Source organism: Astatotilapia calliptera, chromosome 9, assembly GCF_900246225.1.
Source record: "Astatotilapia calliptera chromosome 9, fAstCal1.2, whole genome shotgun sequence".
Taxonomy (NCBI): domain Eukaryota; kingdom Metazoa; phylum Chordata; class Actinopteri; order Cichliformes; family Cichlidae; genus Astatotilapia; species Astatotilapia calliptera.
Window position 1 is genome coordinate 9,686,008 of NC_039310.1, and position 12,385 is coordinate 9,698,392.

Consider the following 12,385-nt stretch of genomic DNA (forward strand, 5'->3'; position numbering starts at 1 on the left):
ACGTCTGTCTGTAAATTAATAATCGTCATCTCTAAAGTTTGCAAATTAAAGCTTGTTACATTAATTTTAAAATACTCTACTGGGTGTCTACATTCTCATCACTGACGAGGCATCCTAACCACTTCAGAACAGAGCTGTGCAAAAGAAGAATCAATAATTCATGAGTCCGAGCTTCACCTTGTTAGACACACAATAAATTTTACCCTTTCCTATGAGCTGACACAGTGCTCCAAAGTGTTTGTCATTTCCTGTCCAGATACAATAAACTTACATCTGCAAACTATAATTAATACTTCCTCCATGAAGTGTAATAAGCAAGATGATGTTTTTTTTTAAGAGTTAGCGTGACATGATGCCCTGCAGAACTCACGTGGATCACACGGGGTTCAAGCCAAACTGTGCCTGTTCTGACGCTCCTAGTGTTTTTCAAAACTTTAAATGGAGTTTTATCCATTTAGTGTGAGAATTTGTCCCAGGATAAAGCTGGAGTGTGTGTGCAAAGTCAACTCTCATTAATAGCCTAATAGTGTGGCTCACCTACCTTTTTGCTGTGGCACACATGCTGCTTGTTCCTCGTCCCCTGGTGTTAGTTTAAGTAGAAAATCATTGACCTGGGTCATTATGCCTGCCCCTTCTTTATTATACGAGGAGATTAAACAGAGGCTCTTTAATGTGGCACTTTTTGTGTATTAGTGAGGACCCAAGTGCCATTGCAAAAGCAATATAACTCTGTTTACCAATAATAAATGACACAGATTTGTCACAGTCTTTTATTAATGCAAAGATGAGACTTTGATGAAAGGTTTCTTTGTAAAAGGAGCGCTCTTAAACCGTGAACACATCACTTTCTCTACGGTGACAACACTCCTGATGGCATCATTACCTTATACTGGAAGCCAAGTTGACACACAGGAGATATCGGAGTAGGATTACACACCCACACTGAGGGTGGTGGTTGAACACTGAGCCTGTCATCGCCCTCTATTGGCAAAGGAGGGTTTAAAACATGGATACAGAAATCCCATACGCATGGGCACAGGAGCACATTACATGTAGCTTGGCTGTGGCTGATAGAAATCATAAAAATAAGAATGTAAATCTAAATATACATAGCAGTATAGGGAGAAGGTATTAAAAACGATATAAAAACCATGTAAACATTTTATTATTTTTAAAATATATTTAACTTGCACTTTTATGCTACTCAGTTTAATATTTACATAATAAAAGCTTATGGGGCATTTATGAACAGTCACAATTTTCTACTCGTCTCAAGTTATGAAATAAAGTTGGTTATATTAGCACAATAATAAGCTGTCCCTGCTTGTTGCCATGTGAAAAATGCCATGGAGCCAAATACGGAAGCCTGCGTGTTTATTTACCCAAAGAGAAGAACAATAGCAGAATACGCTGAGTGGGAAAATAGCGCTTCTTACGTTTGTGTCAAACTGCACTGGCAGGATGAGGACTGTTATGTTTTTATCTGGGATTTTGATGAGGATGGGGATGGGAGGGGGCGCTCGTGCCAGTGTGCACATGCGCATTCGGTGGGAAACACGATTGAAAACGGGCAGCTATGCCGCGCGGTGCAGAAAACGGGCTGGACGCGTCCGCTTGGAACAACGGCCGGTGTACCGGAGGACTGACCCGGGGACTGTGGGACCAGGAGGCGCCTGAGAGGCGTTAACAGCGATTCTTTCCCCGGGGATAACCTCCTCCCGAAACCGCGGCGAAAGCAGCGGGTGCAAGGGCTCGACGAATCCGCTCCTTCGCCCATTTCACTCCCCCGTCCTCTGCTTTCGGCACCGCAAGAGAGACAGCGAGACATCAGCGATGTTGCTGCCAAATGTGTAGGATTTATTCCCGCTGCCCATTTCTCTGTGTCGCCTGTAAATAAAACTGAGCGCAGACAATAAGCTCCAACAGCGGGTGTCACTATGGTTTTATTGGCGCTCCGCAGTAGGAGATGTCTTAATAGCTGCTGTATGGGGACGTTATGCTTGCAGTTGTTGCTGTGGATTTTATGTGCCGTGAACGGAGAGGAGCAGTCTTTCAGTGTAGAGGTAAGAGGACTGATTTGTTGACATCCAAGAGATTTTCCCGCACAACAACAGCTTCACGGTTTTTGTTAAATTAAACTGTGTTATTTTTATCCTCATTTAAAAGAATGATAATAATAATAAAGTGTTAGAGTTGCTCTGTAACTCCAGTCCCTTGTGCTGATGTTTCACCGACCACAACAACAGAGCCTTTGTGAGATGCCCAGCTGGGTTGTAGTTCTACCCAGTTCGTTAGCCGCTTTTAGACAGTTTCCCAAGGAATGTGCATTTCTGAATGGAAGTGCAGGTATTGTTAGAGGGTTTCAAAGCTTTATTTCCCTCCCCAGCTTGTGCTTGTTTGTGTTCTCAGAGTGCTGAAACATTGAATTTTGGATTGAAACAAAATGTGGGCTACCTTAATGTAAAAAAACAAACAAAAAAAAAAACCACACACAAACAAAATAACATTTCCACTCTTATCTAGGTATGTAAACAATGCATAACCCTATGATTTTAAAAACTGAGCCAGCATGAGCAACGATGTCAGAAGTCAATGGGCAGACATTCAGAGTGGGTATGTGCGAGATTATTGTGTTTTAGTGGTTTTACTGCATTCGCATACCCAGTGTCTGCAAAAACAACAAACAAACTCAGGTCTAAGGCTTCACTCTGCAGGAAGGAGATCTTATGGGGTCACAGAGAACAATGTGGGCAGCCAGATGAGAATTTAACAAAGCAGGGAAGGTTCCTTCACAAAGGCAGCTTGTATTCTGAAACGACCGCCCGGCTTAATGGGTAGTTGAACGTCTTCAGGCTACAAGTGTTGTGCCAATGAACTCTGAGACTCAGACTTTTAAAAAGAATCTCTCCAACTTCTGCTAGTGTTTCTTTCAAGATGGTGTGCAACTTAATCTGTGGCTTTTGCCGTGCACGTCTGCCCCTTTTACATCCAGAGAAGGCTGTGACACTGCGCTCAGCAGCCCCTTTCCTGTCTGTCTCTCTCACACATGCACACACATGCAAACAGGAGCCGCTGCACAGGATCATCCTGGCATGTGTACTGACAGTGACTCGAGTCCCACATCCACATTTCCACATGATTTGCAAGCTGGGCATGCCAGAGGCAGAGAGGCAGCACTGACCTGATCTCTGGTAAAAAAATAAAAATAATAATAATAACCCGTGCTGCTCGGTACCATTTAACCTGGTGAAAAACGCATTATTAGCGTTAACATCATCGTTCTCTCGCAGAGCGTTCCCTTCTCCCACGTCGTCCACCTCCACTTGAATCTTATTATCCACCTCCAGCCCTTGCATCTGTTGTTTCTTTGTGTCACTGAATTGTGAATGTGCTCAGCGGTCGTGGCTCTCTTTTTCTTTTTTGTCTTTTTTCAAAGTCTCTCAACTTTAATAAGTCATTCTCAGGAAGCCAAATGGTCTGGAGCTGATTAACTTTGACAACCTACAAATAAATGCAACAGCACCAGTGTGCATATTAATGCAAAGTACCTCAAGATGAGCCCCTGCTGTGCCTGTCAGGTAAAGATGCCAGCGAGCTCACAAGCGTGCTTACAGTAGTTTGATATCTATGATTTCTGTGTTTTCATGCACGTGTGGAGGACTGAAAAAGCCTCCACACGTTCTCATTCATTTGCTAGTGAAAAGTGGGCTTTCTGCTGTAATGCGAGACATTTTCTGGTCCCTAATTTAGCTGTCGTCTTTGTCACAAATGAGACGAGAGAGGCGTCGAGGCTGCCGAAAGTTGCACTCTGCTATGCACAACAACAACAAGTTTGATTTAAGCATCAGGTGGGCTTTAAACTGACAAGTTGCTTCAATTGGGAATGCCCGGCATGGGAGAAAAGAGCAATGAATGAGGCTTAAAGAAAAACCCCCAAAAGAAAGTGTTTAATTTGATCCTAAGGGGTATTCAAAGAAAAGCAAAGTCACAGTAAAGCACATGCTGTGCAGTCCCACTCCAGGCTGGTAGAATTTGGCTGCAGTTTCGCAATCTTTCTAAACAGTTTCTGTTTGGAGACTGTGCTGCTTTCACTGGAGCCACTCGCTCAGCTGTTAGGGCTGTGTTTACTCCTACACCAAGTGTTCTAGAGAGTAGACACAGATGAGTATTTCCTCTAATTAACAGGTGTGGTTTGAGGTGGGAGGTCATCCTGAGCCTGCCCTGTGATTACTGGTCAGACTGCGGTCTTTTAGAAAACCTCACCCTTTTGGATGGAGCCTTTGCTGCCGACCTTCCTGGATTTGTCTTCACAGACAAAGTGGCTGTAATGCTGTCATTCCCCCACTTGTTTCTCCTGTTTCCTCTTGCTTTGGATGACATTTTCACAGGAAGGACAGCCTGTCACTCGGTGATAAGAGTAATTAATAGGAACGTGTAACACCTCACTTCAGCACTATACATGGCTACTGCAGAAAGATTTCTGAAAGCTCTTCAGCTTTCGTCCATTCGATTGTCTCCCCTGAAGTAATTCTCTCTGCAAATTGGACAGCGCCATTAACAATGGCTCAGGCTCGACTTAATTTTGTTTATCTCCTTGTGAGTATTATTTTCTGTTTCAGTCCAGATTGATTTTACATGGATGAGCCAACGTTTTTTGTGCGACAGCCAATAAAGTAAGTGCTTTCTCTGCGAGGCGTCATGCTGTAGGTGGGCCTTGCAGGCAGTTGATTTATCTCAGGTTATTTTTATCATTAGCTCTTACATAATTCAGAGTAATTAAAACAGAGAGATTTCCCCCCTATCCCTGTTTGACAATATCAGACAGTTAGAGGGAGAAATGTAACTTAATATTTTATAAGCGTTTTCTCCACTTAGTGTCACAAATGCAGAGACATGCCGAGCTGTGCTCGGCCACGCTCCAAGTTTGTCTGAAGTAGAGATGCACAGATCGATGGGCCAGTCGGCTGTTTTCAGCTGATTGGCCATGATGGATGACTGGCTGATCAGCCTCTGGTGTATCTGATTTCATGCTGATCTTCTAACACACATACCAAAATGTAACTACACTGGAGATACTCATTTCAAGGAAATGTATGATTCCATTTTACACTGTTATACTTCCAAGATCACCTCCTACCCTTAAACCCCCCTTAAATGACTATGTATAGTTGTGGTACTCTTGTCTTCTGCTAGCTGTACCTGACACAGTTTGGCCTTGAAATAATTTTCCTTCCTTTTCTTTCCTAAAGTTGAAAGTAGCTGTCTGTATAGTCTCACAGATGTTTCATCAATCTGTCACTTCGCAGTTAATCGTGTATTCTTCTTCTGTTCTGTTGTTTAATAGTGGTCGGTAAATAAAGCCTCTATATGCTTTACCACTACCTTTTAGTGGCAGTGCTTAGCATGCTACCAGGTAAAGTAAATGTATATCATTTAAACAAAAAATAGTTGCATAAAGTAGCTAGTTTTCTTACAACTCGATGCTTATTCAGATAATCAAAAATCATCTTAGCTAGGGATACACCAATACCGATACTGGTATCGGGTATCGGGGCCGATACTGTAAAATGTGTGTGTACTCATACTCGTAAAAGTTAACCGATACCATGAACCGATACTAACTTATTTCGTTAATCAGAGGGTGGCTTGTCATTTTTGTTGTAGTTTTCTAGATTGGCCACTAGGGGGACATCCTGCATTAAACAGGCACAGGGTTAGACGAGTCAGACTGGCAGCTCCAGATAAAAAAAGAGAAACTGGAGGCTGCTGTAGCTAGGCTAAACAAAATGTCAGCAGTGTGGACTGGGAACAGCCAACTTTAACTCAGGTTTTGGAAAAGCGATGAAAAATGTCAAGAGAAAATCCACGGGCAGTTAAAATAACAGAGGCTCTGACTCATTTTATCGCTCTGGATGACCAGCCAATGCCAGTCGTGGAAAACATAGGATTCTTCTCAGCATACCCGAGCTGCGATATGAAATTCCCAGCCGCCCACACATCAGGGAGATAATGGTGCCAAAACTTTCTAAAGAGGTAAAGACAAGCAGTGTGTGCGCGATGTCAGTCCTCGGTTTAACGGCAGAGTGGACTGATGATCCACGGGCAGATGGGGAGTTCGTCAATGCCAAATACTTTCGTTATTTTGTTTGTTTGTTTACAATATGGACACTCTGCAACAACTTTAAAGTTTATTTTATTCTCAAACCTAATTTGTATTTATTTTATTCCAAACAGAAGTGTTTATTTATTATTCCGAAAGCTCGAGACAGTGCCAATAGTTCAGTGATATTTTGTTAAATTTCAATTTGGAGACTCTGCAATAATTTAACAGAAGTGCTTATTTGTCACTTGAAATTTTTTTGTGGTCATTTTTATTAATATATTATTTATCGGCAGAGAATAAAATAAAACCTGTCTTCCAATTCATTGCATTTGTGTGTGTGTGTGTGTGTGTGTGGTAGAAGTATCGGTTTTTGTACTCTGTATTGGCAAGTACTCAGATCCAAGTATCGGTATCGTATTGGTTTGAAAAAATTGGTATCGTTGCATCCCTAATGTTAGCAACATGGCATGCAAGCCCCTGAGCCAACTTTAACATGGTATGCTGGAAGATATATCCATGACACAAAGTGCAGTATCTAAAAGGACTTTGTCTGGGTTCCTTATAATGCTAATGCTAACGTTGAAGCCAGAAGTTTGCCAGTGTAGCATGTGTTGATTCCTAATTTTCTTTGCTAATCTACATATTTTTGTTATTTAACCACTGTGAGATTAATAATCTGTTTAGTTTCACAGTACATTTTCAGTTGAATTATACTGTACAATAAAGCTGTAATATGGAGCACTACAAATAGTCACTCATTTATTATGTACATAACATAAGTTTCCACTGGAGAAGCCTTACAAAGATGATTATGTGTCCTGTCAGTTACAGGAAGAAAAGCAGAATTTTGCCGAAACACTGGAACAACTTTAAGAGAAAAGTGTGTCTGAAACATTTCCTAAGTGTTTGTTTTTCCTCTGGAATTTGAATACTTTGAATATGTTTATATGAATATAAATATGTTATTATGTTATAAAAACATGACCATATATATTTCCATCTGTGTCCAAAGATGGCCGAATCACTCAAAATGTTAATTGTATTGCTTGCAGGTATTTCTGTGATCTGTGATTTACATTTAAGATTCTCTTGGAGCACAACAACACCGATGTGCACCCACTAAAGCCTCGTGAGCGTCACGCTGCCTTGGTTACACTCAGTGTTTCACTGGGAGGCATCAGGTGCAGAGCTGCGCTCTGAGTGTTTGAAGTGTTTGAATCATGCCACTGTGCAACTAGAGACAAAGACAAGTTGCTTAGTCAAAGATAATCTACTGTAAAACAAAGACAGCGCAAAGTTGTACTCCCATCTGTTAACACATCCTTTCTCAGATGGATGAATGAATTAATAAAAGGTGGTTTGGCTAGACTCTGCTGACTGTCGGCTGTGATTATTAACTCCAACCAAGAGTTCTGTCAGCTCGCTCTGTTTGCTCACCTGTTAGTGAGGAATCGTGAAAGAGCCGATCATCATCAATCATAAGGCAGAACCGAACTTTGATCTTTTGTTGCACAGTAATGGACCGGCCATAAGTGTAAAACAGAAGCATACACTTTACATCTTTGTAACAAATATAAACGCTTGTTAGCTTAGCATAATTGAAAAATGAAGATGGCTTGCTTTGTTCTGTCCAAAACTATAAATGCATCAATCAGCATCAATAAACATCTGTATTTACATGTATATTAATTATCCTACAAACTTGAACTGGAATGTATTGTTATACCTAGAGCTGGGCGATATAAGATTTTTTCATATCACGATATGTTTTTTTCATTTCAGGCGATAACGATATCTATCACGATATAAGCCAAATAACTATATTTGTAAGATTTAAATGTGCCGTTGCTCACAAGTAAAATGTGAAATAATCAGCAGCTTGTTTTTATTTAAATATTTATTTCCCATAATAAGTTCAACAGGGTAGATGTACTTAAGGAACATGAGACTTTTTCAGATAAATAAAGGCAAATATTGCAAACTACACAAAAGGCAGCCGCTAAAGCGTTTAAGTTTCAAAATAGAACAAACAAAAACAGACTAAATTGTCAATTCCACTTAGAAACAAAATATTAATTCTAAAAATAAATCTTAGTTTGTTTTACAGAAGAACAGACAAAACTGACTAACTTTTGTCAATATCAAATAAACTGAGAACTAAAAGGAAATTCTCAATCTCTCCTTGTTGTATAGCTGAGCTTTTCAAACAGTTTTAACAGTTACTTTAGTCTGACAAAAGCCGAATGACGAATTAGCGCTTCCAGTCAGAGACTGAGGCTACGTCCACACGTACACGGGTATTTTTGAAAACGGAGATTTTCCGTTTTCGTTTTAAAAAATAATCCCGTCCACACATAAAGGGAGAAATGAAGGAAAACGCTGCTATGAACATGCCAAAGCAGCAGGTGGCGCTAGATTCCTAACCGTGGGAAAAAGTAAACAAAGCTGGGGCATAGAAGCAGAACCGAGTCGTATGTGTGGAGGGACAGTAACTGTGTGTATATGTAAGCATTTAAACACCGCAGAGAGTAGAATTAACAGTAACAGTATTGTAGAAATTCATTTCACTGAAACAATAACGTGGCGCACAGTGTGACGTCAAAAAATGCGCACACCTTTGACGCTGCGTTTTCTCCGTTTTTCTGGTCCACACGTAAATGCAAAAACTGAGTTTTCAAAAATCTTCGTTTTCAGTGACCAAAAACGCCGTTTACGTGTGGACGAAAGGTGCAAACGCATAGAAAAATCTGCGTTTTCAAAAATACCCGGGTACGTGTGGACGTAGCGCATGCACCAGTTTATTGTATTTCCAGACTTGCTTTCGGCACAATTTACAGTGCACGCTACTCTGTTTTTTGTCAGACTTGAAATAGCCGAAATACCTTCACACTACGGAACTTCTATGGCTCTTCCGTTCGACAATCTCTCCGGCATTGGAATCATCATCAGTTTTCTCTTCGGTCACGCTCGGTTGATTTTTCTAGTCGGCGCACTCATTTCCTCCATTACCCGGGCGGTACGGTGGCTGGCTGCTTCCCAAACAAATACACATGTGCGGCTTGGCACTTGTGCTGTACGTAACAAGTCACGTGACGTGACGCTGCGGCTGTGATTGGTTCGGCTCTGCGCTACGTAATTTGGATTGGCTGTTCTTTTTTTTTTTTAAGTGGACAAGAGCGGCGAGGTCTATCGCGATAGTTTAATTTTTCTATGGAGAAAAAGTTATATCGCGATACATATCGTTATCGTTCTATCGCCCAGCTCTAGTTATACCTATGCAGTGATTAAATTTTTTTTAATACCAACTTGCTAGTTTAACATTTAACTACATGGCTGTTCTGAATCAGCTTCAAATTCAGGTCAGACTACATGAATTGAGCCTGATTATGACCTGCAACAAACAAAGTAGGGTGTTGCTTTGCATCAGGAATGAAAGTGCAACTTGATCATTTTGTATTTCATAGTGTGTCACAGCAAGTGAAAGTCAGACCTGCAATCAGAGGAAGTAGCTTCTTACAAGTTTTCAGAGTCTTCGATGGCAGTTCCTTCAAGTCTGTGACTGAACTGACCGATGTGGTGATTGGCATTGGTGTTGGAGCTGAAATTGAGCACATCCAGTGTCACTTTGTTTTCTGCAAATCTCTAGCTAGAGTCTCCTTCCTGATGACCATCGCACGTGTCCTCAAAGACAGCGCGCACAGAAGGTCACAGAAAGGAAAGATTTTCAGATACACATCCCCCCCCCCTAATTATAAAGGGCAAAAATGTTGTGCAGTCTGGGCTAGGCATTATGCTAATCAAAGCTTATTGTCTTCTGTATTTAGCGTAATTTTTAAATGGTCACAAAACAAGAATGGGATGAGAAGTTCTCATCCAACTGTGGCAACAAAATCATGCTTGACAAACTATCCCTTGAGTAAGTTTACAATAATTAAATAAACTATTACTGTGTTATATTCTTTACATAGCTATGTAGGCAGTGTAGCTGCTTTCAGCACTGGGCTAAAGCCAAGCTCAAGTGCTGCCCAGTGCAAACTACTCAGTGCTGTTGTCACTGTGTGAGGAATGGGAGAGCTTCATCCCCACATCTCAGCTCATGTTACCAGTTGGCATGCTCAGCCCCTGAGTGGCATCTGAATAATGGAAAACAATTGATGCGAACGTGTGTGGATGACACACCATGTGCCTGTGTGTCCTGCAGGTCATAGAGAGAATTTATGTTTTAATATAACACCATACACTAGAAAACAGTGTTAACAGACCTCATTTGCTATTTTTGGTGATAATCGTTCACTGTGTGTTTTTTTTTTTTTTTTTTATTTCCCAGAAATTGCTTGGCACTCAAACAGTGTGCTTAGTACTTTGGTGTGTTTTTCCTTGAATTTACAGTTAATGAAGACTGAATGTTTCTATACTTTCCCTGCGCCACGGTGGTTATCAGCACTGATATTAACAACTTAACTACACAGTTCTCCAAAATAGCCCCCAATTGAAAATGCATCACGTCCTTTTGCGGCACAGGCTTCGTGTTCCATCAGTGGCTGGGCTGGCTATTCCTTAACAATTTATCTTTAACAAAGTCAATATTAAATTGTTGCTTTTGTTTCCCTGCAGCCGTATTTTCCTCCTACATACAGTACACTTAGTGTGCATGAGCTCACCTCCTGTGTCTGAGTGCACGCAGGCATATTTATGAGTGTATTTATATTGGTGCGCTTCGCCCTCGTTTCTCACTGAGGAATCATATGGATTACACACACACACACACACACACACACACACACACCATTTCTTGACGTCATTTGGCTTTGGTAAGAGAGCAGATTTGTGAGCCACTGGGGTGTCTGTGTCAGTCTGTTCACCCAATCCTGGAGAAATACAACAACACCTGCACAGACGTAAATGATTCATAATCATGCACACGTACACAAGCAGACACACACACACACGCACGCACACCTGACTTTCTCTGAGCAGCCACTTGTTATTATATTTTGTTCAGAATTTTTCCCTGCATGTCAGTCTCCTTCTTTCTAAGACACGTCTTTGGTCACAGCTTACTGAGCTGTTAAATCTTTAATGTCACTAACAACAGCAACATTAGATGATGCCAATGGGGCATCACGTGTAAGTCTGTCAATTAGGCTTTTGACAAACGCTCAGGGGTGTGTTGGGGTGTGTGTGTACATATAAACGTACGCATAGTTTTGTGAGTCATGACAACTGTTTCAATCTGTTCCTGCGTGCATGTAATCACATTTCACTGTGTTTAAATTAGCGATTGGGCTTCATCGCAGAAATTAATGTACTTTGAAACCTGAATATCAAACAGCCTCATGGAGGTTTTTGTCTTTTAGGATTGATGTCATACTGCAGCTCCTGTCACATGCCATAATCTTGATGTTTCTTGCTGTCATTTTTCATTATCTTAAGTCATTAAAATACTTTGACAAGCTCCCAAAAGATTATCCACTTAAAGCCCGCTGTTCTGATCAGTATGTATGATCAGACTCTGACATTTTTCCATGACATTTTTGTGACATTTCATCCTAATGGGGCCACTGAGAGGGTGGACATGGCATGCATAAAGCCATTGTGTGTTTGTGTGCGTGTGTGTGTAGGCACTAGGGGCTAAATGTGCTGCAGCGCCCTGCTAAGCCTCTGCAGTCATCGCATCGCATTGGGGTCATGAGGTGCAGACGATGGTTTTGGTTTCATTAAAAGTCAGGTTGATTCTTTTTTCCCTCGTTTAAATTTTACAGTATGAATTTCAGTACGGCACTTTGAATCATGTGGGTATGTGGTTATTTGTGTGGGCAGGAAAAGGCTGCGGTTGCCTTGACGACCCTGGCATACTCGCAGTGGTCCGGCATGTAACCGATGAATAATTCAGGGCGGTCAGAGGTGGCAGGCTTCCCCAGAAGGCTGGGATCTTGTTCCCACAAGTCACCTGTGCTGAGAGATGATCACTTCTAGCAGCTCTGCTCCAACTTGCAGCACAGATTGAGCCACTTCATACCATCATCACTGGGTATACTCACAGGACATTTTGATGTAATGTCTCTACTCTGCTAAAATTTTATTAATGAATCAAGTGGCTGGATGTGCTCAACAGTAATGCTTGGGCACAGGCTTTCTTAACAGTTGCAGCTGAAATCATTTTTAAAAAAGTACATTCATTCTCCTTTTTAAAGTGTAGAGTAATTGGTCAGCGTGTTATTTGTAGTGTAGAAAAGGCTCTGGGCAAGGTCTTCCAATACTGTTTTTCTGTCCTAGCAGGGA

General features: G+C 41.3%; 1 protein-coding gene across 2 annotated transcripts in view; it reads left to right on the plus strand.

Moving 5' to 3' along the window:
• Positions 1-1,556: 1,556 nt before the first annotated feature.
• The window catches only part of mmp16a (matrix metallopeptidase 16a (membrane-inserted)), a 76,129-nt gene continuing 65,300 nt past the window's right edge, over positions 1,557-12,385 (plus strand). For both annotated transcript variants that reach the window (XM_026179200.1, XM_026179201.1), the window contains exon 1: positions 1,557-2,063. In XM_026179200.1, coding sequence (XP_026034985.1) covers positions 1,938-2,063 — 126 coding nt within the window. In that variant the 5' untranslated portion in view covers positions 1,557-1,937. The remainder of the gene's footprint in view (positions 2,064-12,385) is intronic.